Source organism: Aspergillus terreus, genomic scaffold (assembly GCF_000149615.1).
Source record: "Aspergillus terreus NIH2624 scaffold_4 genomic scaffold, whole genome shotgun sequence".
Classification (NCBI taxonomy): domain Eukaryota; kingdom Fungi; phylum Ascomycota; class Eurotiomycetes; order Eurotiales; family Aspergillaceae; genus Aspergillus; species Aspergillus terreus.
Window position 1 is genome coordinate 1,790,090 of NT_165927.1, and position 23,344 is coordinate 1,813,433.

Here is a 23,344-nt window from a genome sequence, read left to right on the forward strand (position 1 = left end):
CGGTATATTACCTTTTATAGGAGAATACAGTAGTTTGGATTACAAATATTCACCATTATTAATGCGGGTTCAAGAGCTGTGCCCTAGTCGTCAACCGATATGGTAGCCCAGATAAGCACGGAGCATACCCCGTGATGAATAGATATCGTTGTAGATCTAGAGGGAGATGTTCTAGAAAATGGCATTCCAGTCAGGCTAGACACGCCACTTGAATTCGCATCCTGTATGGGCCGACGGTTGGCAAATACAAGACAGGACGTGAATCAGAATGGCTTAGCTAGGACTAATACTTCCTATTTACGACATCCAACCAGAAAATCACAAATATTGAGAAAAGGACAGGACTGAATCGTGATAGATCCAGTATACGAAACCTGTAGCCTCAGGCATGCTTCCTCCACGCTAAGCACATCACCCGAGCCACCTTCCTGGCAGTTTCTGTCCCTCTTCTAACCCTTCCATCATCATCATCATCATCATCATCATCATCATGATGTACCACCTCACGGCCGACGACCTTGAAATTTTTTGCTGATGATGATATCCCCGTCATCTCTGCTGCAGCTAACCCTAACATAGCTATCCTCGAAGCTATATTGGCTGACTATGAAAGGTTCGACAAATGGAGCCAACGGAGGACCCTGACAAGGACTCAGAAACAAAAGCTATGCTCACTAAGCCCCAATATAAGTGTGGATCGTAAAGGTCGAATCCAATCTCCCATCATTACCGCCATCGGCGCCGATCTACCAGACCATCTCCATCTTCTCTTGGCCGCGGGGGCGGACCCGAACGGCATCAAACGGTCCAGTATGGCGGACTACTCGGTCGAGTGGACCCGGGGCTGCCATTTTCATTTCCAGCTCAATCTTCCGAGACAGCGTAAATATCGGGTCTCTGTACTGGAAACTGCACGAAAAGAGGGCATCACTCACCCGGTTTGCCCGTTGACCGAGGCCGAGTTGGACGAGCGTCGCCATGGCTTGTCCCATTTCTGGACGGAGCCTGTCGTCCCCGGACAAGGTCTGCGGATGCCGAGGCCCTTGACTTCGCTTGAAGTCGCGGCGGAGTTGGGCAATACAGAAATGATTGATATCCTGCGGATGGCTGGAGCAGAGGAGTCTGCTTGGCTCAAGACCGCAGCATCAGTGACAGAACAGGATGTCGGGCGGCTGTTTGACATATACGACGAAGATAACGTTCCATTTTCTGCCTTGTCAACGTCCTCTCCGGTCCATGAAGCCATGGCCGCTGGCCGCGTGATGATGCTGAGGCACCTGCTGGATACCTGTGGATATTCCCCTAACTACTGTCCTCGTGCCGCCCCAACTGTTGCTCTTCCGCCTCTTTCATACGCCATCTCCCGGTGTGATCTCAGCGACCCCGGTGTTCAAAGATGTCTAGTTGATTTGCTCTCCCACCCGCAGCTGAATCCCAACCTCCGCACCCCAATCTTCAATGTCCATGCTCTCCACTTCGCCACAGCGCATCACGATCCTGAACTTCTCCGCTGGCTTGCCGGCTTCATGCCCGGCGGACTGGGCGCGGCCGGGACAACCGCTCTGGGGCATAGTCTGCTTCACGTGGCATCACTGCCTCTCACAGGATGGCAGGTAAATGGCGGCAATCCTAGGGCCGCCCAAAGCATTCACTCATCCGCACGCTGGATGTGCGCTGGCGGCCTCATTATCGCCCTAGCCGGTCCAAGACGCCGAGCGAACCGAGCGCGCTGAACCCGCAGCCCATGACCGAGTCCCAGCAACAGGCGCAGAAGGCGACCGTCCAGGTGTTGCTGGACTGGGGTGGGTGTGAAGTCGGGGCGCAGGATGTGGATGGCAACATGGCGCTGCATTATCTGGCGGGCACTTTGAACATCGACGTAGCGACTATTACGTTGGTACGAGGAATGGAGGGAGGGGAACGGGTGTGGCAGGAGACGGAGAATCGTTGGGGGTTGACTCCCAGCGACTTGTGCACTGACCACTATGATAATGTGGTCTCCTATACTAGTAGATAGGTACCCAAGAATGCATCTATGGTGTTAGAAACATAGTAATTCATATCCTGCCATCAAGCTCAGGCCGCAGCAGCCCCAAGCAGGGCATTACACTCCCAACCTAGGTGTCTGGCCAGGCAGCCACCTCGTGGAGTTGATCTACCGTTCGGGCCTCCTACTAAGCGCCGACACGTGTCTCCCCTTCCCAAGAGACAATCCTGGCCACTGGTTGCATATGCGCCAGAGCATCCACTCCTGTCCGTCAATGCGGGCCCAACGTCATCCCAAAAACTTTGACGTGCACAGGGCGTCTGTACGAGACCGTTAAACCAAAGTGCCAGCTAATCAGAGCTGCCAGCCCTGCAATGCTGTTGGCAGACGCAGATCGCGTCGGCGTGTGGCTGTGCTTATCGACACAGTCCTGTGCCCCTCTATAAGAGACGCAGCATCCGACGGCCGGTGTTCCTGCAGTGCGTTGATCGCATCTCGCATCCATGGCAGAACGAAATCTGAACATCCTCAGCCTAGACGGCGGGGGCGTCCGCGGGATCTCCACGCTGTACATTCTCAAGGAGATCATGGCTTCGGTCACTGCGGACCCTTCGCCCAAACCATGCGACTATTTCGATATGATCGGCGGGACTGGATCGGGAGGGTAGGTCGATGTGCAGTCACCCCAGTCTGTGCAAGCGGCTGACAGCACCGCAAGGTTGATTGCGATTCTCCTGGGTCGCCTCAAGATGGACATCGACGAGTGCATCCACACCGTGCGCAGTCTCTACACTCATGTATTTCGCAGAAAGCGCCACATCCCCATCGGGAGCAACCTGCGCACGCGACCGAAGTTCGACTCCCGATTCCTGGAACACATGATAAAGCGCGACCTCGATACCCACGGACGAGACGAGGATACTCTCCTGAGAGAGCCCGACCCGTCGTGCAAAGTGTAAGCCCGCTATATCGCATGTTGTGTGCTGTGCTGACAGCGCAGATTTGCCCTGGTGACCGACCACGCCAGCCGAAAGGTCATCCCTCTCACCACCTACCCGAGCAAATACTGCGTCCCGGAGCTCTACAAGACTGCCAGAGTCTGGGAAGTGTGCGCCGCCTGTTTCGCCGTGCCCGCGCTGTTCGACCCCATCCCCGTCGGGACCAGCGGACGCGCATATCACGACGCCTCGCTGGAGGGGAACAACCCCATGCGCGACGTGTGGATCGAGGCGAAGGGCGCCTGGCCGTCGGGCTCGCTGGAGAGCCAGCTCAACTGCATGATTTCGATTGGCGCGGGGGCGCCGTCGATGAAACGGCTGCATCGGAGGTTCTTTGGGCTTGTCAAGAGCATGCCGCAGCGAGGGCCAGATGCGGACGCCGAAACCAATAAGTTCATCCAGGAGCATAGCGAGCTCGATGACGAGGAGCGGTTGTTTCGGTTTGATGTGCCCAATGGCATGGCGGATATTCGGCCGGACGATACTGATGAGATTGCCCCGATTGTGGAGGCGACGCTTGATTATGTTGCGAAGGAGCTGGTTCGCAAGCAGATTCGGAAATGCGGGAGGGCGCTGGTGTGATGGTTTCAAGGATTCTAAGGGTGCCTGCTTGACTCTCTCAGGGTGGAAGTATGCTGCGTTTGGATGTAGCCTGTTTGTTTGAGGTGGACTTTTGTTTGAGATACTCCATGATGTTGTGACATGCTATTACTTCAAGATACTCAATGTTCAGATTCAATGTTGTAGAGCTATACACTGAAGGGTTAAACTGGCGCCCAGGTCTTTTACTCTTACCTACAACAGGGGAAATTGCTCGACTATCTCTATGACCTTTATGAAAGGAAATTCCTATCTACACAGACACATTCACTCCCAAGTCGTTAATCAGGTGGCAAATCAGGGAAATTGGTACACAAGCCCCACTCTAAAGAAGGCAGTAGACAAGAGAATGAACAACAGCCGCAATACACACCAAACATAAGGTCATCTTCCCATGTAACTCAAGAAACCACAATATTCTTCCAGCTCCTATCATCTGCCACGCCTTCTGGGTCTGTAGCGGTAGATCAGCAGCTGGGAACAGCTCTCCGACCCGTGCCCCTCGCTGCCTGGAGGAGGAGGAAGGAATAATAGTTTCGCAAGATTGAGGAAGGAAACTCGCCTCGACTGATATCAGGGCGATATATGAAGGAAGGAGGAGCACAAGATGAAGAGCCAACATCAAGACAGACACCAAAATATCTGACAGGATGATGTTCGACTTCCGTGCAAATGTCACATATTCATCGGGCGTACCACTGGAATCCTCAATGATAGCAGGAATATGACGCATACAAGTTTCTGTACCAGCATAGACCAAGGCCGGAATCGTCAAGGATTTCCATCGTCCCCAGTCGCGCCATCTGCTCACTTGGCTGATTTGGTCTCGAGGGAGGATCGTACGAGCTGACCAGAAGAAATGGTACTCTGCGAGGAGGACCGAGGAGACGATATGAGCTAGCGGCTGCAGGGATTTATGTCGCAGGAACACAGAGGATAGGAGTTTAGTCAAAAAGGAGTGAACACCCCAATAGGACCACGCAGCTCCGAGACCACTGAAAAGAAGACGGAGGCCGCCCTTGCTGTAGAGGGAAGAAAGCGTTTGGCGAAGCCGCCGGCAGGATGGAAATCCGTTTTTCGCCGCCCGTTTCATGGGAGTCGGTCTGAGCCTCGGCGGTTTCGAGTATCAATATGGACATAACAACGTGGCCGATCACATAGCGGATCTTGCTGCCTTAAGTCACCAGAGAACCAGAAATTCTGAGAGAGGGATAACTCACTAGCGAGTCGAGGATAATACCCACAAGAATTGGAATTAAGCAGGTAAGGTTCGTTGCTTGGGAGGGTTCCCCTTGTAACAGCCTATGAGCTCGCGCAAGGAGAGGGTCATCGCCAGAGGAATGGATAAGTGTATTGAACAATGTGCGGAAGAGCGATAACAGGAAGTTAGAGCGTGGAGTAGATGCCATCATCCGGGCTTTGAGGGTGATGAGCCTTGGTGGTGGAAGGACTCGGGGATGAGTATAGTATATCTGTCCATGCCCGTGGATGAAAGGAAAAGAGGGATCGCATGTACCCTCTATTCTAGCCAATTGCAAAAATAGCGCATTGCTAACACCAAGCTAATAGATGGTATAGTCCAGGCTACATGATTTCTGATCCTTTGTCCTTAAGAAGGGTCACATCCGACTGCGCCACTGGAGGAGACTCCAGTCACAAACAAAAGTTCGCTCAACAGTAGCACGATAGAGTTAAGCTCCCTGTTTACCGCTGATTACCTGCGGATCATCCGCTCTCCTATTATGGCTGTAGAAAGCTATCACGTCTCTGCTGCCTCAGACAGCGTTACCATAGACCCAAAGAAAGGTATTCAATGCTCGCATCAAGCTCCCAAATCGTAGGACTGCAAGGAATCGTACATTCAATGGATCCATCGCAGAGAGTATACGACCCCGGCGCCGGTTTGAACTCGAGTGTACACGGTGTATGCAATATACAGCTAACAAATCCATCAACCTGTTACATATAGAAAGCCATGTCCCCATCTTTCTCTCGCTCCAATGCCAATTCCCCATTCCCCAAGAAGCCAAACATATTGGACGTGTTGTACTGGATATCGAAATGCTCTCCACGGATTTTGTCCAAATAGACTATATCATGTCAGCGATATTCTGACGCAAAAGGAAGAACGTACCCTTAAAATGAAGTAGACTGCCAGGATACATTGCCGTGACGATGTTATCCTCTCCATCAGTCTTTTTACTATACCAGGCATGACACCCCTTGGACCACACAAAACGCTTGAGGTTTTCCTTTGCGAACTCATTAAAATCGCGGACGGCACTGTCTTTGACGGCAACCGACCTACAACCGTCAGCTCTATTCTCCCGTCCGAACTGAGGCACTCACCGGATATCCTCCGTAGCTATCTTCTCAACCCAGTTCAGCATGTAGTCCGCCTGGAACCAGATCATCCGATTCACAGACCCATGACCGATAGGCGCGTTGGGCCCCGCAAAAATGAAGTAGTTGGGGAATCCAGCCGCACAGGTTGCAAAGTACGCGGCGGGCTTGTCTTTCCACTCAACGTCTAAGCGCCGGCCGCCGCGGCCCGTCATCTTGAACGGCGGGATGTAGCTGGTGTTGAAGCCGGTCGCGCAGGCGATTAGGTCGAACTCTTCCTCTCCTTCGTCGGTTTCGAAACCGGTGGGTGTTATGCGGTTGATGTTGGCGAAGGAAGGTCGTGCGTTCGCGGCTTGCAGGGCTTCGAGATAGCCGTCCCCGGGACTGAGGCGGCGGCATCCTATTTCGTAGTTGGGGATCATCTTGTCGATGAGGTCGGGTCTGTCGGCCAGACGCTGTCTCATGAGGCCTTCCACCGTCTCGTGCAGGAACTTGTGTTCGCCTGATCCTGAGATCATCATCTGGAGGACGGTGTTCACTCTGTAGACATTATCAGCGTGTGTTTCCTTTTTGGAAGATGACGGAGTCTCACCCGTGCTCGACCTTCTTTCGGTACTGGAAGAACATCTCTGGGTCATCTCGGAACTGCTGCTTTTCTTCCTCAGTAAATTCAAAGTTGCTTCCCATGCCGTCTCTCGTGAGGTCCGGGCAGAAGTTCACGGATACCCAGGTTGGATGACGGATGTAGTTAACCAGCTTGGCAGCCTTTGGCTGCAATGAGGGAACCAACTGCAGGGCAGAAGAACCGTTTCCGATGACTGCGATTCTCTTCCCTTCCCAATTGTACTCCGGATCCCTGCTATCTCAGCTACTGTTCCAATAATCCCGAGAGGGGTTCATACCAGCGGGCGCTATGAAGCAGCTTTCCTTTGAAGCAATCTAGACCCTCGATATCGGGCCACTTCCACTGACTGGAGAGATCAGCGGACGCCTCACACCCATACATCGGACTTACCTGAGGCACCCGGTGCCGTTGATCAGGACATCAGTCTCATCGTCGAAAACACGTCCGTCCTGCTCCAACTGGAGCTTCCACTTCGCGCTGTCCTCGTTCCATTCGGCCTTGAGGAGTCTGGTGTTGAAGACGATCCGCTCTTTTAGCCCATACTTTGCGGTCGTGCGAAGAATGTACTGTTGGATTTCCGCACCGCCGACATAAAACTTGGACCAGTCCGGATTCGGCTCGAACGGAAACACGTACGAGGCTATAATCTATCAGCCCCGTCCAAACAAGACAGCCAAGGAACCTACGAGAGGGGATGTCGCTATCAACGCCCGTTAGTAACGCCCAACGCGCAAGTCTCACGATACACGTACCATCCAACCCCGGGATACACATTATCCAGCCAGGTGCCGCCGACCTCGTGGTTTTTCTCGTAGATGCGCAGGTCGACAAAATCCATCGGCCGCTCGTGTTTGAGCTTGTAAGCCAGAGTCAGGCCGGAGAGTCCCGCACCGATACACACCACGCGCAGCTTTTTAGGCGTGAAGCCCGGTGTGCTGGCGTTGAGTTTCCAGGCGGTTTGCATATTGCGGTCGGACCCGAGACAAGTGGATTCGTTGGAGGGCATCTCGTACTGTGTTTGGTATTGCGACCGGTTGTCGATAGTGGACGGGGTAGATGCGGATGGACCACTGTTTTATAGCCGGGGAACATTTTGGCCCCGCTGATGGAGTAACATTGGGTCCATGGTTTGGCAGACGACATTAGCCAGTCCATTAGGTGTTTTTGGAGCTGGACTAGGTGCCTAGTGGAGGGGATGGGTTAGAACTATGCCGCCTGGTAGTTTCCGATAGACCACATCCACATGAAGAGCGACTTCAACGGCCATCTGTACTCTGTTTTCCTCTCTCCTGAGTCGTATAGCGGGGCTGTGTTCGGACATTTCGAAGATGTAAGACAGACTGTCGGCGGGGGTTGCATTAGTCCAGGAGCTAGCGATGCGGAGCTCCGATACATGCCAAAGGTGCAAAGGACAAAGCATCAAGCTCGATCTATCGCAGGCTATTAAATACCGACAGGCGTTTATTGCTGTATAAGGTACCTACTACGCCGGTTCTTGCGCAAGACGCTGAACCATTCGGAATGCTTGCGCCGTCCCGCGTTTACAGGAAGATGAAGCTCATTACACGAGCTTACTGCCTCTTACACCAATTGACAGCGTGATAACCATTTTGCATGGCATGCACACATCTATTCTATAAATTTAACAAGAGATCTGTCAATGAATACACGAGGAGGCACCTAACATGAAAGCCTAGCATTAACCAGCGAGAAAACCCGTCCTTTTCCAGTACCGGATATACCCTTCAGCGACCTGGTTGCTTACAGGTCCTTGCGCCGCAAGTGTGGGCGAGTGCTGTTGCGTATGACGCGTGTCGAGTAGCAGTCCACCGCAGGACATGCGCACGAAGTTGTCATCCAAGAAATCAATGAGCTTGAACGCGGGGTTGTCCTTCTCGGTTGATCCAGGGAAGCGTCGTACGCGACGCACCCATTCCGGGAATGGGAGCACATTGGCCGGCGGAATATCGAGGGCCCGTGCCAGGACGGAGATCATCTCCTTCCAGGGCTGCCGCACCGGGTTGTCGATGTGGTAGATCGGATAGACCGTGCTTGCGGCGGAGAAGTCGGCGGCAGCGTACGAGACCAAATCGGCCAAGGTAGACGCAACAACATCCACCGGAGTCCACGACAGCTCACCCTGGAAGTCTGGCAATGCGCGAAGGGTCTGGGACGACTTGACTAAGAAGCTCAGATGCTCCAGAGAGTTCCAGTAGCCCGTCTCACTACTGCCAGCTACCTGACCCAGACGCACGCCCATAGCGCGGAAGTGATCCGGATACTTATGCAGTGTGGCGTCGAGCATGCGTTCGCAGACGTACTTGGCGTCACCATAGCCATTGGGGAGAATCGATTCGATACCGACACGTTCTTCCGGTACATTGCGTTCGCGGCTCCAGAGCGGATAGTGACCGACGACCGCGATAGAGGATATGAATTGGAAGGTGATGGTCTGAGACACGTAGGCGGCGTCGCGCGCAAGATCGATCAGGTTGCGCATCACTGAAAACTGTGCTTCGAAGCCTCGCAGTGGTCGGGCGCCACTCATCGGCCACGCGTTGTGTACGATAGCAGTCACCATGTGGGCAACCTCCTCATATTGCTCGGCGCTGAGGCCCAACAGAGGCTTGGACGTATCCGTCTCAATGATCCGCAGCTTGGCCGACTGAGAAGAGTCGAGCTTCAGTCCCTTTTCTTCGAACGATCTGTACTGTCGCTGCTCGGGATTGGTGCCTCGACTGAGTCGGTTGAGGCAAATCACTGTTGCCACGTCGGACCGGCCCAGCAACTCCTTCACCAGGTGTGCACCTAAACTCCCCGTTGCCCCTGTCACAAGGACACACTGCGCACTATCTTTCCTGACCGTAGTGCCTGGCGCGGATGCCAATGGCTGCATAGCAAAGCCTGAAGTAAATCTATCCACGTACCCCTCTACAGCGGTTGCCCTCTCAGTAATGTTGGAAGTTGACTGAGCTATCGGCGGCGCTGGAAGAGGAAGCCGCCCACCCCTGCAGCAATATCTGGGTCAGCCTAAAAGTCCAGCTTATATAGGTCCAATGGGAAGGCGATCATACTGCGGACCAGATGCCATGGCAATGATGATGCGCTGGAGCTTGTTCTCTGCCAGGTGACCATCCGTCCAGTCTATATGGCCGTAGCCGACAGATTGTAGATCTTTCTCCCACCGGGACTCGGGAGAAATCGCATGCTGGCGACCGTCGTCGAACAGCCACCAGCCCTCGAGGAGGCCGAAGATGATATCCACCCATGGTACCGTCTGCGTCATCTCCAGCATCATCAGGAAGCCATCTGGCCGGAGCGCCTTGCGCATATTCTTTGCGGAAACCGTCAAGCTGTGGGTTGCGTGAACAGCGTTACTGGCTATGATGATATGCTGCGTCCCGAGGAGATCTTGCGCGGGCTCCTGCTCAATATCATGAGCGTGGAACTTCATGAATGGGTACGCCTTGTATTGCCGGCGAGCAGCAGCAACAAATGAGGGTGCCAGATCGGTAAATGTGTATTCGACGGGCGCTCCGAGTTTTGCGAGGAGTGGTACGAGATATTTCGTTGTGCCGCCTGTGCCAGCGCCCATCTCGAGGATCCTCAGCGGGCCGGAGTCGCGCGGGATACGCGAGATCAGACGAGTCAAGATATCTTCCATCTGTTTATAGAAGATCCTGTTCAGCTGAGTGTCACCGTATAAGCCTGCAACTAGTTGCCGGCCTTCTTCGTTCCCGAAGATCAGTTTCACCCCATCGAGCTTGCCTTCGAGCACCTCTACCAAGCGTGTGCCACAGAAAAAGGCCAGGCGATTGGCACAGACGTGCTCTGGGTATGCGGCCTCCAGGCTGGCTAAGATCTCCTTGCTCGATTTATGTGGTACTGAAACAGCTGTTCGCACGATCCTGTCGCCGTCGATGTCAATCAGCCGCCCTTCGTGCTCAAGCATGTCGTAAAGATACTGCGTCAACCGTCCATGTTGCGGCGCATGGCTGATGCGAGGCAAGGCTTCACCCGCCTTGGCCGTCCGCAGATTGCACCCAAGCTTCTCGAAGGCTTCGATAGTGAGGGCGATGCAGAGTTGTGTTTGCTTCGGGTTGATATTATCCATGTAGCCCGCGCAGTTGAAATCAGTGATGAATTGATCGGTCAGTTTCTTCGTTTCTCCGAAAGCACCCAGCACGTCGGAAGCAGAAAGTTGCAGTTCAAGGTCTGACTCTTTTCTGGGCAGCTGTTCGAGATCGGACAAGCTTGTGTCGGAAACAGGATCACTTCGTGGGCTCTGAGTGCCACTCGAAGCAGGTGTGAGATTGCCTTCGCTCTCCTGCGCGGCAGAGCCTCCTTCAATACCGAGTGTTTTGTGAACGCATTGCACCACATCATTGACGGTGACTACTTCGGCCATCTCATCCATGTCCAAGGAACATTCGCACTTGGATTCCAAGTCGTGAACCATCTCCATACCAACCAGGGAGTCTATTCCAATGTCGGCAAGTTTGGTGGACATCTTGATCGCGTCAGGCTCTACACCGCTCAGCTCTGCAAGGACTTCGACAACAATTCCAGGGACTTTGGAGTTGCTCTGACCCCCGGCGCCGGGCTCGGCAATGGGGGCCGATTCTTTTGTCTGTGGCGCTGGCTCAACCGGTGCCTGTTCCGATGCGCTGGGGGGTGCATTGATTGATGCAGGCATCGACGGTGAGTCAACCTGTGCCCTCCTCTCGCTCGGAGCGGTCAGCTTTGTCAACATCTTACTCATTGTGGACTTGGGTAGCCTGGAATAATTGATGCCAAGAATGATCTCAGAAAGAAGCCCGCTGGTGGCATCAAAGATGAAGATGTCGGTGGTGTATGCCTTTTCCGAAGCTTTGACGTGACAAGCCATAACATCCCACACGGAAGTCTTCTCAGGATCATCCTGTGCGGCCGTGCTTCCGGGTCTGCGAATCCATGATTCAAAGCCGGCGGCAATGTACATGTCGGACGCGGAGCGATCGGTCATACAATTCACCCAGAATCCTCCTACCTGACTGAAGCAGTCTGATATATGGGTATCGAGCCAAGTTTCTCCGGAACGTTGCTTCACAACACGGCCCGCGGAGGTGGTGCCCTTTCCAACCAGCTTCCGAAGGCCTCGATAAGGCTCAGAGTAGTCTACAATCTCGGCAAAGACCTTGTACATGTTCCGTCCCTGGAGGACGTCGTCTGGATCCGAGTCGTTGAGGATCTCTGTGCATCTCCGGTGAGGAACCAGACGTTCATAACGAGAGAACTCAGCCTGAGCTTCGGCTGCAGACTGGAATATGATTTGGCCCTTCACGTGCGTAGATTTCGATTCACCTTTTTCATTCGTACTGACCATCTGCCATTCCCAGGACTTGAAATCAGACGTCGTTGCCCGGAGGTCGAGCCAGAGCACACGCGAGGGGTCCACGCAGATGGGAACCAAATTTTCAACGTTTGCGACCTGTGGTTGGAGTCCTGTAGCCTTAAAGTCAGGACACAAGGTGAAGAGCGCTTCGATCGTGATATCCACTTCGAGGGTTGCCGGGCAAATTGCAGCTGTCTGTACGATCAAATGACCGGAGACAAATTCCTCATACGCCTTGATCATTGTGTTGACCCTGAAACGAGCCTGGCGCTTTCCTTCATCTTGATAACCAACAAATGTGTAGAGCTTCGTTGGAAGCTCTTCCTGTTGGGCCTTGGATGGCAGCTCAATTAGTTGGACTGCTTGTGGCTTCTTGAGCTCGAGCCAATGTCGAGATTTCTCGAATTGATACGGGGGCAGCAGCAGTGTCGAATAAGCCGGTGCCTGGGTACAATGGTGAGCCCAGTGCGGAATGGCCAGTCCCTCCTTCCACAGATTAACAAAGCTCTCCGTAAGCGTATTCGAGGCGGAGTCAGAAGTTATATTGATGTCGGCAAAGTAGGACTCAGCAGGGAACCCGAGCGCTTTGTTTGCCATTCGGGTGATGGTGGAATTTGAGCCAGCCTCCAGCCATATTGCCGAGGGGAACTCTCGATGCAGTCTCTGCAATGCATGGTTGGCGTAGACGGGATCGCGCATGTGGGATGCGAAGAACTCGGGCCCGATGTTCGCAGAGGTCTGATTCTCAGTAGCCCTCTCCCACCGGATCTTGGCCTCCCCGAAGATCATGCCCTCTGCCAGTTGTCCAAGCTGGTCTTTGAGTGGCTCAACGAGCGTCGAATGGAATGCATTGGATACAGAGAGCTTCTTTCCCCGGACTACGGAAACTGAAGAGATGCATTCACTCACGGCGTCAATGGCTTTAGTAGACCCGGCGAGAGTGAACGTTGTGGGCCCATTGAAGCAGGCCACGGTAGCGGGTGTTTCCTCAGGGCATGCCCTTTCGGCATTCTTTAGTAGTGTCTGGACGTCGGCCAGGTTTCCCTCCACTGCCATCATAGCACCGGGGTCAGGGCCCCAACTGCTCTTGATGAGCTGAGCTCGCATTGCTACCACTTGAAGCGAGTCTCTGAGAGTGAGCACGCCGGCGATGCAAAGAGCAGTGAGCTCTCCGAAGCTGTGCCCAACCACAGCAACTGGCTGAAGGCCACAGTCAAGCCAGCATTTAGCACATGAGTACTGCAGGGCAAAGAGCATCGTCTGAAGCTTGACAGGGTCGTCAACCTGGCTCCTTTCGAAGATCCCGGGGTATAAGCCGTCGAGGCCCAGCGACTGGAGCGTCGCATCACAGCGATCAAGGTGTGTGCGCAACGTGCCAATGGACTCATAGACTGCTTTGTCCAACCCAACAAACCGGGATATTTGGCCCCCGAAGCAAAGTATCACAGGACGAACTGGCTTCCGTGTGGTGGCGGACAGCTTCCCGTTCCCCTTAGCGAAGTCAGTCAACTGAGTCTGCAGCTCTTCCATTGAGCTGGAGCTAAAAATTAGACCATGCGGAAGGGCGCGATTGGACTGCCGGTAGGCATTGAAAGACAAGCTAGACAGCGATGAGATCTTTTTAGATGCGAGAAAACCGCTGAGCCTGCGAGCATAGTCTCGAAGACTGCGCTCGTCCAAACCAGTCAGCCAAAATGCGTATTTCCCACCATCGGTAGGAGGGGAGAATGGACCGTTCCCGCGCAGTTTGGGTGGCTGGGTGACAATCATGGATGCATTCGATCCGGAAGCTCCATAGTTGTTGATAAGCGCTGCACGATACTCGACATTCCAAGGCGTCTGTTTGGTGCAAACCTCCAGCATATCGTCCGCAGTGGCTTTCAGAGCAGGGCTCAAAGTCTGGAAGCTGGCTTGAGGTGGAATGATCCCATAATGGATAAGCAAGAGGACTTTGATCAAGGCCACCACACCGGAGGTGCATTCCGTGTGCCCTATCAGTCCCTTGACCGAGCCAACAGGCATGGGGACCGATCGTACAGATCTTCCCCCCAAGGTCTTACGAATACTATCCCACTCGGCTGGGTCTATATGGATCGTTAGTCTCGCTGTCCAAACCACGATCTGGTCTCGAAGGCCTCTATACATACCTCCGACAGGAGTACCCGTCCCATGAGCTTCAACCAGAGTGATGTCTTTGGGGGAGAGGCCAGACTTTCGAACGACGTCATCAAACAGACCGGATAGCGATGGTGCGTTTGGAACAAATATAGGTGTGCAGTTGTCATTCTGATACACGGCTGTACTCCGAATGGATCCAATGATGGTGTTGCCCTATTGTTCAGGGTCAGCGCGCCGCGTAATGAAGTGCATGGCCATCACTCACATCCTCAATCGCCTTGGTCATCTTCTTCAGAAAGACACATGCGACACCTTCTCCACGGCAATATCCATCTGCCTTGGCATCGAAGGGCTTGCAAGGTCCGGTCTGACTAAGGAATGAAGCACCTGCCAGGTTCTGGAACCAGAGTGGCGAAGTCATGATGTTTGTGCCCCCAGCCAAGGCTGCTGTACACTCGCCGCTCTGGATGGCTTTACATGCTTGATGGACCGCAACGGCCGATGCCGAGCATGCCGTATCAATTGTCAATCCGGGCCTATGGTGGACTCCGATCAGTACTCACGTCTACCTGGTAGAGGGTGGGGTATAGGGACGTGTCCATACCCATGCCATCCAAAGTAATGACTGATCTTCCCTGCGATAAAGCTTTTCAAATTCCCCGTGGCTGAAAACGCGTTCGGCGGATAGCAGGCAATGTTCGCCTCATAGTCAGCGGCACACACACCCACATACACGCCCACATTTCGATCCGCATGGAGCGAATTGAAATAGCCCGACTGCTCTACAGCCTGGTAGGCCGACTGTAGGAAAATTCTCTGTTGAGGATCCTGCGTGGTCGCTTCACGGGGTGACTTTTGGAAAAACCTGTAATTAAAAGGGAAGAGGTGAGATGATGTGGCCCCAAAGAAAACCTCATTACTCTCAGAGCTAACTCACTTGTGATCAAAGGCATCATGATCTCGTACAAAATTCCCATACCACTTTCTCGCGGGATCCACAGTGCGCCAGTGTGTCTCAAAGGTGAATCGTTCTGCTGGCACCTCTCGGTGCTGCGACTCCGCTGTCAGATTCAGATCCCAGAACTCATCAGCGTCGTCAGCCCCCGCCACTTTGATGGCCATTCCGATGACGGCGATCTCGTCTTCAGAGACCATCTCGCCTGGTGTCTTGACTGCTGAAAGTCTCAACCTAGCGTCGCGCTGATCCGTCATGTAGACGACCTGCCCACCAACCCGGGGCATGGCAGACGGTGGCACGCACTTTTCAAAGCCGAACGAAACCAACAATGACTGTGTGTTGGCGAGGCTAGACCGCGACATGGCATCGAATGTCTTGCCCCATTGCGATTGCTCTACGAGAATCTCCCGCAGGGCGATGTGATGCAACCGTCCTTCAGTAATCAGTCCACCACCAGACAGGGAGTGGATTGGAATTACTGCATCGGTGACATCGGGAAGTCTGAGCTCTGGTGTAGCATCGCAGATCTCGACCAGTCGTGCAAGGTCTTGTTGATAACCTTGATAGTGGAATCGACCTCGAAGACCGATGGCTTGCGCAGTGATGCCTGCCTCTCGGAGACGTTGCTGGAATGCTTGTGCTGTACGGTTGGATGTTGTGATAGTCGCTCGGCCTTCGTCGTAGTTGACAGAAATATATGCCTGGAGGTTGCCGGTAGAATCAGCATCCTATTACCTGTAGTGCCATGCACTCATCTCCTTACCTCCGGAAAGTCTTGCAGTATGCTTTGCAGTTCCGATTCTTGCTTGGAAGAATGATAGGCCGCCGAGAAGGTCTTGGATTCACCATGATGCCCAATGGCATCTTCAGCGTCAACCAGCGCTCCAATCACTGCCGCCAGGCGAACCGCCACCGCGGCGTATTTTCGAAACTCGGCCTTGTTAGATGCACTGGACACAGCAAGTGCACTCAAAAGACCAGTGCAAAAGCCGAGGTTTCGGGTGGGGCGTGATTGAGGGCCATATCGATCGGTCCCAAGTCCGGTCTCAACATGAGCGAGTTGGACATACTGAGAATATTGTGCCAGATGATCGAGAACGACGAGAGGTGTAAGAAGCGCGTTGGGGAGACTCTTGGACGCAGCTGGAGCAACGCCTTCGTCAATCCTTAACCAGTCTCTTAAGCTGTTCTGTAACTTCGCGGCTGGCGTGGCCTGCAGCTTAGGGAACTGTTTAGCAACCCGGCTGGTGCATTCCGGGAGTTCTTCGACAACCTGACGCATCCAGGCATTTTCGGTATCGTTCAGCGCCACTCGGATTCGCTGGAAGGATTCTTCGGTGAATGACAAAGCCTGGGGTCCGAATAGAAGAACCGTCGTGGCCTCTGCTTCCTCGTGGTTGGCAACAGCCATTGTAGGTCTTTTGTTGAAGAGACGCGACCGTAGTTGAAAGTGAATGTTTAACGAATGGTCTGATAGAAGGAAAAGAAAAGGATCGAATTATACACGCTGTCTGAAGGGAAATGGACGTGATGTGCCGTTTGTCTTGTCATCAAGACAAGATCAAGTAGAGCCGTATCCGTATCTGGGTTGAATCGACCGATATCGTCGGCATGCATGTCACCATGAGAGCTACGGCTCCAACCGGACAAACCAGATGGAGTGGTTGGAATCTTGTTCATGGGTGAGTGAGATTCTCCGAGCAGGGCTGGAAAGTCGGAGTTGGAGAAGGCAGACCCTGGAATCCTTCTCGGTATACTTCCACCTCGGACCTTCACATTTCCCCGAACAGTCAGCCCATGCTTCCCCAAAGAGGCTCATTCTTATTCTTAGAGAAAGCTAATCCTAGACTGTAGGATACTCTGACGCGCTCTCAGTTTTTCCCAAGAAATCCCACAAGAGGCACCTTCACAATGGTCGCCTTCTCCGCCATCTTGCAAACAGCCCTAGGCCTCAGCGCAGCAAACGACCTGACCTCGCTATTCGGCCCATATCTGTCACCACAAGCAGAGATCCTCTACGGGAACGATACCAATTTCTACGCCCAGTTGCAACAGAGATGGACTGACTATAAAGCGCCTTCATATGGCGCAGGGGCCATCAAGCCCGCGACGGCCAAGGATGTCCAAAACGTTGTGAAAATTGCCAACGCCAACTCCATCCCATTCTTTGTGACAGGGGGTGGCCATGGCATCTCTGACTACCACAACTTCGACGGGCTGTCCATCGACATGGGCAAGTTCAACACTGTGGAGAGAAACGCCGCAGGAGATCGTCTCACCATCGGGGGTGCGGTGAAGATCCACCAACTCACCAAGCCTCTCGCTGAATGGGGCAAAGAGCTCCCTCTGGGCTCTTGCGCGTGCGTGGGCGTGGTAGGGGCCACGTTGGGCGGAGGGATTGGCAGTCTCCACGGCCTGCGCGGTCTTTTGGTTGACTACCTGGAAGAGGTGGAAGTGGTCACCGCGTCTGGCGACCTCATCAAGGCGTCGGAGACCGAGCATAAGGATCTCTTCTGGGCATTGCGCGGAGCCGGTAGCAATTATGGAATTGTCACTTCCGCAACGTACAGGCTTCCAGAGGTCACGAATAAGGGAGTGTACGTGAATGCGGACTATGTCTATCCCGTGAGCGCCAACCAGTCTTTCTTCGAAGTGCTGGAGCAGTTTGATAATACTCTCCCACCTCGACTGGCCATTACGGGCGCGTCATTCTTCGATCGCGTTAACAACAAGGTAAGCCGCCCGTGGAAAGTCCGTTGTACCTCGCAAATTCCTGACCTCTGTATAGCCCGTGATCGCTGTCAATGCTGTGTTCTTCGGTCCGCTCGAGGAGGCACTTCCTCATTTGCAGCCATTCGAATCTTTGCAGCCAGAAATGAAGAATGTCTCCAGTATTCCCGCGGAGCAGATGATGGATGCGGCCTTCTTTAGCTTCTTCGGAATGGACAACGGCGCCTGCACCCCGAATCAGCACATCAACATTTACACCGTGGCCCTGAGGCAAATTCACGCTCCTACTTTTCAATCCTTCTATTCAAAGCTGGTTGACTTCTGGAATGCGAACCCGACCTACCAAGGCCGGCTCTTGATCCAGCGTTACTCGAATGAAGGTCCGATGGCAGTGCCGGACGATGCAACTGCCTATGCCTATCGTGACGTGAAGACATACATGTAAGTCTGATCTGGACTATCATAGTAGCCCACTTTGCTAATCCTTTGTATCAAAGGAACATTGAAGGCTTCTATGCCGATAGCGCTCTGGACGATGCTGTGAACGAGTTTGCAACATTGGGCCGACAAGAATTTGTCGAGACGAGTGGCTTCGACCAACTGGCAGTCTATTCTAACGTGAGCAAGAAACCCGTCAACCTAAAGCTTTAGAATGACTAACTCTGCTATATAGTATGCTCGCGGAGATGAGGGCCCAGTCGCTTGGTACGGTGAGCGGAAATTGCCCAAGTTGTCGGCCTTGAAGCGTAAATGGGATCCGGAACAGCGCTTCAGTGTCAACAACCCCGTTCCCCTACACTGGAGGACGGAACTGTAGATTATTGCATGAAAAATTTCATGGTTAAAGAGTGGGATAGATAGTAGTTCGCAGAAGGAAAACACAATGTCTTATATGTTCTGTCAGTGGTTAAACAGTGTTCAACTCCACTTCGAGTCCCTTTTCCAAATGGGATGCAACTCGAGACATAACCTCCCTTGCCATCAAGTCAGAGTAGTACGCGTCGTTATAGTTTAGTGAAAGAGTCAGACGATCTTTGAACGTCCACGCATACAGAATCGTCTGTCGTGTCATCATGCTCACACCAAACCGAAACTTGTCGACCCGGAGGTTCGGCCCATAACCTCCTCGAAGATTCCGGTCGACGACCCCGAGACTACTCAGCGTCACGCCACTCGGAGGCTTCATTGGCGCTGCATTCGCTGGGCGGGGCGCAGAGAGTTTGGCAAGGTGGTACTCGTAGATCCACCAGAGTGAGCGCATAAAGTCTGCACTCCACCAACTGCGATATTCGTGAGTCAAGGAACGCGCGGACTCGACAAACCCGCTATGATAAGGCACAGTCGGCGTGATGCTGGCCACGAATGTCTGACAAGCATGCTTCTTGCTATTGTAGGGAGGAGGAAGATACGGCCGCATGTTGACAGCCATCACGGTCGTGTAGCCCGCCTGGCATTCCGTCTCCGTGAGGTACGAGAAAACGGTACGTGCCAGTGCCGTGTGGATTGCTGCAGTCACGCTGATCTTGTGATGCCTGCACGCATCCTTAATGGCATTTGTCGAGTCAACCGAGAAGTCCAAGTCCCAGTGTGCGGTGGTGGAAGGGGGCGTGGTTGCGTCTCCCCGATATGGCAAGCCGTCGGCATTCACAGCCCTCTGGTGGAAGGAATCGATGTAGTCCCGAGCGTAAGCTTGCAAATCTGCATCCTCCGTCTTGGAAGCACCCGCGGCAGATTCAAAGCTGGGTGTCGGCTGGTTTGGCTGAACTTGATCGGGCTGTGTTGACGGAACCGTTGACTGCCCCAAAATCTCGAAGAGCCGATCCAGTAACATGCAAGTCCCCAGGGCATCCACTCGCCAATGTTGGATCAAGAGCACAACTTCAGATGACGCAGGAAGCCAATAGAGACTAGGTAGATCTCGTGGCTTAGCTTCACCGATGACTTCATCGGCGCATTGACGACTCGAGACGAAAAATGTACTCTCTGCCCATGATTCTATACCTTTTTCGTCCAGCCTAGGGTATTTCTTCTGCAGCCCCACGGGGACCATGCTCAGCCCGGGGTACTCCACGACCAGCCGCATCCAAGCTTGGCGCAAGGTCTCGCTGAATGTGCTCCCGTTTGGTGAATCCCGACTGACTGAGCAGACGCAGTGAATGCCCCAGTGTTCCTTTTGCAGATGGCTGAAAGCTCTAGACATCTTCAGATAGACTTGTTCATAATTACTGAACTCGCCATCTGGAAGTCCGGGGATGTTGATGATGGAGCCCATTCTGCGAGGAATTTCGCAAGTGAAGTTGGTTCTGATGATGAGCACGTGGGATAGGACTGATGCTTGGTTGAAAGACCAGGATAACAAGCACGATTTGTACGCAGCGAGGTAGTATTAAGTCAGTGACTTCTCGGAGAACCACAAACTCCGAGGCCTTATTTCCGTATCATCACTGGTGCGCCGCATAAAGGCTCTCCGACCATATATACATGAGACGATCATAGCGGCTGCAGAGAGGGACACATACATCGCCATCTCTCTATCAACGGCATTTGAGAGTCTCTAGATGCCTTGGATAGAAACAAAGCCTGGCCTTTGGCAGCGTCCAATAGGCGACAATGAGAAATTCATCAAGTTTATAGGCGATCGATCTCATCAAGTCGGCCGTGAGCACTGGTCCGTCACAGCAGGAGCGGCATTCACATTGAATAGAGACTGGAGTCTTTCGGACCTATCGAGCCACTGTCTCAACGCCTGGTGCGCATTTCGGTTTGACCACCCTAGCATTGCGTGCACAGTTGAAGGAGACACCGTCAGCTATCAAACGCCTTCTAACGAGGAGCTGGCGTCCTGGGCAAACGAGACATTTCACATTCACGACTTGAGCACGACCTCTGACGACTTGATTGCCGCTCTAAAACCATCCAGGTATCTCACCGCTCATCTACTTCCTGGCGAGAACAGAGTGATTCTCCATGCGGCGCATTGGAGAACGGATGGCTACGGAGCCTTGCAGCTGGTGCATGCATTCTTGGACACACTATGCAAGGCTGTCGGCTGCCACTCAAAGGCGATTCAATGGGGCGAGGAATGGCGTCGCTTAACCCCGAGCATCGAGGAAGTCCTCGATCTACCCCTTACGGCCACGCCCGAGATTCTTGAAGCCACCAAGGAATGTTTGAAGACCTTGGCGCACACACGAGGGGCGGTAGGGACTGCGCCCTCAGGCGACAAGCTTGCTGCCCCTGCAGGAACACGAAGCGCACACTTGAGCCTGACGACGGCTGATACCAGCGCCGTCATGGCGGCCTGCGCAGAGCGAAAGATCAGCCTTCTCTCGGCCGTACACGCGTCCTGCGCCGCCCTCACCTGGCTGGAAGCTTCATCGAATGACCGCGATAAACATTATACCAGTACTATGCGATTCAGTCTACGCCCTCATCTCCCCCCACCGTATTCCGGTCCGGCCTATGCGGCGGGGTTGTACACTGGCGGCTACATGTTTCCCGTACCAGCCTCACAGTCATGGATCGAGAATGCGAAGCAGTACGAAAAGGAGTATAATACCGGCATTACAGAAGATTTCTTGAAATGTCGCCGCCAGTATGCAGTCGAACTGATTGGCATCCTTCAACGGGGTGCACCACCGCCCGATCCACCACCAAGCGAGGTTGACATATCCAGCGTGGGAGACGCCGAAGCTCTCGTGTCCCCACGATTCACCCACAATGGAACAATACTGGAAGTGCAAAGCGTGGACATTGGAGTTGAAACGCTAACGCGTCAAACCTACTGCTTTCTGTGGACGTTTCGGGGCCGATTGGAACTCCATTTGGTCTACAACGAGGCATTCTATGAACCAGAGCGTGCCGAGCGGATGGTCCGAATCCTTGCCAAAACCCTCCAAACCGAATTGGGATTGGCGTAACCCATAGATCTGGTGGGCGTTGCTCTCTCGGAGTTTCTGGGCTGTCGGGGTATTCTCTCGGACCGACGTTGTAAGGTCGTGCACGCTAAGTTACTTCGCCCATCTCAATACACACAACCTTTTCGTCTCTCATGAACACAGTATGCAAATTTGTAGTAGATAACAGTCTCAAGTATGCTCCAACGCCCTAGGGACCTAGGAAATATCGCTCACGAAGTAAAAATCTCTGTTCCGAATGCCTTCATTCGCTAGAACCACCAATGGCGAAACACGGCCTTTACTCGAAGGACATCGCGAGTCCGAGCTCGTGGATCTGAGTAGCTTGGATCATCCACTCAATCCCGTCAATCTCCCTCGGTGGAGAAAATGGGCCGGCGCAAGCGTACTGGGTGCCATGACCTTTGTCGTTGCATTCGCCAGTGCTGCCTTCAACGCCGCCATCCCAGTGACGGCTATCGAGTTCCATGTGAAGCCGGAGACGATGGGGCTGGGGACGTCGCTCTTTGTCTTCGGCTTTGCGACAGGCCCGATCATCATGGGACCCGCCTCAGAGGTATATGGTCGCAAACTGCCTTTCTTCCTGGGGTACGTGCTGTTTGTCCTGAGTCAGATCCCAGTTGCGCTGGGTCATGATGCTCCCACTGTCCTGGTTTTCCGCTTCCTCGGCGGCGTCACATCTTCTGTCTGCCCTGCGATCACTGGCGGTTGGCTGGCGGATTTTCTGCTACCGGCGGAACGGGGTGTCGCTGTGGCCATCTTTGCGGCCACGACGCTGGTGGGACCCAGCATCGGTGCAATCACTAGCCAGGTTCAGTTGCAGACGGCTATGGGATGGCGGATGACGGCATGGACGACCATGATCTTGGGGATCGTCTCTGGTGTTGCTGGCTTTATCATTCTGCCCGAGACGTATCTGCCCGTCGTCGAACAGAGACATGCCCGGAAATTGCGACAAGAAACAAAGGACTGGGCGTTGCATTCCAGATTGGACGAGAAGCCCGTGAGCATTCGCGAATTCCTCACGAAATACTTGACCTTGCCGATCTCCATGCTCGTATCAGAGCCCATCCTTCTGTCAATGACTATTTACATATCCTTTACATTCGGACTGATCTATCTGCTCTTTGTCGTAAGTACATTCGGGGTAGTTTTGATTTACTCGAGCTAACTTTCCAAGGCATATCCCGTCAGCTTTGTGCAAGAAAGAGGATACGGTGCGATTGATGGCACCTTACCGCTGCTATCCATCTGCGCGGGCATCATCGTGGGCGCTTTCTATGCCTCGTGGTCTACGCTTACAACGGTTAAACAAAAGGCCGCCAGTGGAAATGCTCTGGTCCCCGAAGACCGATTACACCCTATGATTGTCGGTGCTGTGTCCCTTGCCATTGGCCTCTTATGGTTCGCGTGGACGTCTTCTCCGGCCATCAGCCCCTGGCCGCAGATCCTAGCCGGCATCCCGATTGGCGTTGGAGTGCAGGTAATTCTGCTGCAGTCGCTGGCGTACCTAATCGATATATACACCACCGGGGCAGCCTCGGCGATCTCGGGTACCATGATTGTGCGTTCGCTCGTCGGAGGAACGTTTCCTCTCTTCGCGCCTCAGATGTACCGTAAGTTCGGGGTGAGTATTGCCGTGTTGATTATACAATGAATATGACTGATAGAGAGTAGGTATTCTGGGCCACGAA

At 53.5% G+C, this 23,344-nt stretch overlaps 8 protein-coding genes across 8 annotated transcripts; 5 read left to right on the forward strand and 3 right to left on the reverse strand.

Moving 5' to 3' along the window:
* Positions 1-812: 812 nt before the first annotated feature.
* ATEG_03429 (uncharacterized protein) lies at positions 813-2,053 on the forward strand (the record flags this gene model as incomplete). The annotated part of the gene is made up of 3 exons (XM_001212607.1): positions 813-1,583; positions 1,634-1,897; positions 2,018-2,053. 3 exons carry the CDS (start codon positions 813-815, stop codon positions 2,051-2,053), a joined length of 1,071 nt encoding a protein of 356 aa, XP_001212607.1.
* Positions 2,054-2,490: 437 nt separating this feature from the next.
* Positions 2,491-3,567, forward strand: ATEG_03430 (uncharacterized protein; the record flags this gene model as incomplete). Its single annotated transcript, XM_001212608.1, has 3 exons — positions 2,491-2,651; positions 2,706-2,942; positions 2,988-3,567. 3 exons carry the CDS (start codon positions 2,491-2,493, stop codon positions 3,565-3,567), a joined length of 978 nt encoding a protein of 325 aa, XP_001212608.1.
* Positions 3,568-5,544: 1,977 nt separating this feature from the next.
* ATEG_03431 (flavin-containing monooxygenase) lies at positions 5,545-7,559 on the reverse strand (the record flags this gene model as incomplete). The annotated part of the gene is made up of 8 exons (XM_001212609.1): positions 5,545-5,675; positions 5,720-5,889; positions 5,935-6,468; positions 6,521-6,784; positions 6,831-6,899; positions 6,944-7,193; positions 7,240-7,253; positions 7,306-7,559. The coding sequence occupies 8 exons, from the start codon at positions 7,557-7,559 to the stop codon at positions 5,545-5,547; spliced, it is 1,686 nt and encodes a 561-aa protein (XP_001212609.1).
* A 693-nt stretch (positions 7,560-8,252) lies between these two features.
* On the reverse strand, positions 8,253-16,414 carry ATEG_03432 (uncharacterized protein; the record flags this gene model as incomplete). Its single annotated transcript, XM_001212610.1, has 8 exons — positions 8,253-9,561; positions 9,628-14,011; positions 14,075-14,258; positions 14,311-14,508; positions 14,609-14,675; positions 14,779-14,910; positions 14,983-15,731; positions 15,767-16,414. The coding sequence occupies 8 exons, from the start codon at positions 16,412-16,414 to the stop codon at positions 8,253-8,255; spliced, it is 7,671 nt and encodes a 2,556-aa protein (XP_001212610.1).
* A 500-nt stretch (positions 16,415-16,914) lies between these two features.
* ATEG_03433 (FAD-binding oxidoreductase) lies at positions 16,915-18,550 on the forward strand (the record flags this gene model as incomplete). Its single annotated transcript, XM_001212611.1, has 4 exons — positions 16,915-17,736; positions 17,792-18,174; positions 18,231-18,351; positions 18,407-18,550. 4 exons carry the CDS (start codon positions 16,915-16,917, stop codon positions 18,548-18,550), a joined length of 1,470 nt encoding a protein of 489 aa, XP_001212611.1.
* Positions 18,551-18,640: 90 nt separating this feature from the next.
* Positions 18,641-20,005, reverse strand: ATEG_03434 (uncharacterized protein; the record flags this gene model as incomplete). Its single annotated transcript, XM_001212612.1, has 2 exons — positions 18,641-19,611; positions 19,735-20,005. The coding sequence occupies 2 exons, from the start codon at positions 20,003-20,005 to the stop codon at positions 18,641-18,643; spliced, it is 1,242 nt and encodes a 413-aa protein (XP_001212612.1).
* A 286-nt stretch (positions 20,006-20,291) lies between these two features.
* On the forward strand, positions 20,292-21,653 carry ATEG_03435 (uncharacterized protein; the record flags this gene model as incomplete). The annotated part of the gene is made up of 1 exon (XM_001212613.1): positions 20,292-21,653. The coding sequence occupies one exon, from the start codon at positions 20,292-20,294 to the stop codon at positions 21,651-21,653; it is 1,362 nt and encodes a 453-aa protein (XP_001212613.1).
* Positions 21,654-22,188: 535 nt separating this feature from the next.
* ATEG_03436 (uncharacterized protein) lies at positions 22,189-23,307 on the forward strand (the record flags this gene model as incomplete). The annotated part of the gene is made up of 2 exons (XM_001212614.1): positions 22,189-22,782; positions 22,831-23,307. The coding sequence occupies 2 exons, from the start codon at positions 22,189-22,191 to the stop codon at positions 23,305-23,307; spliced, it is 1,071 nt and encodes a 356-aa protein (XP_001212614.1).
* Between the last annotated feature and the right edge of the window lie 37 nt (positions 23,308-23,344).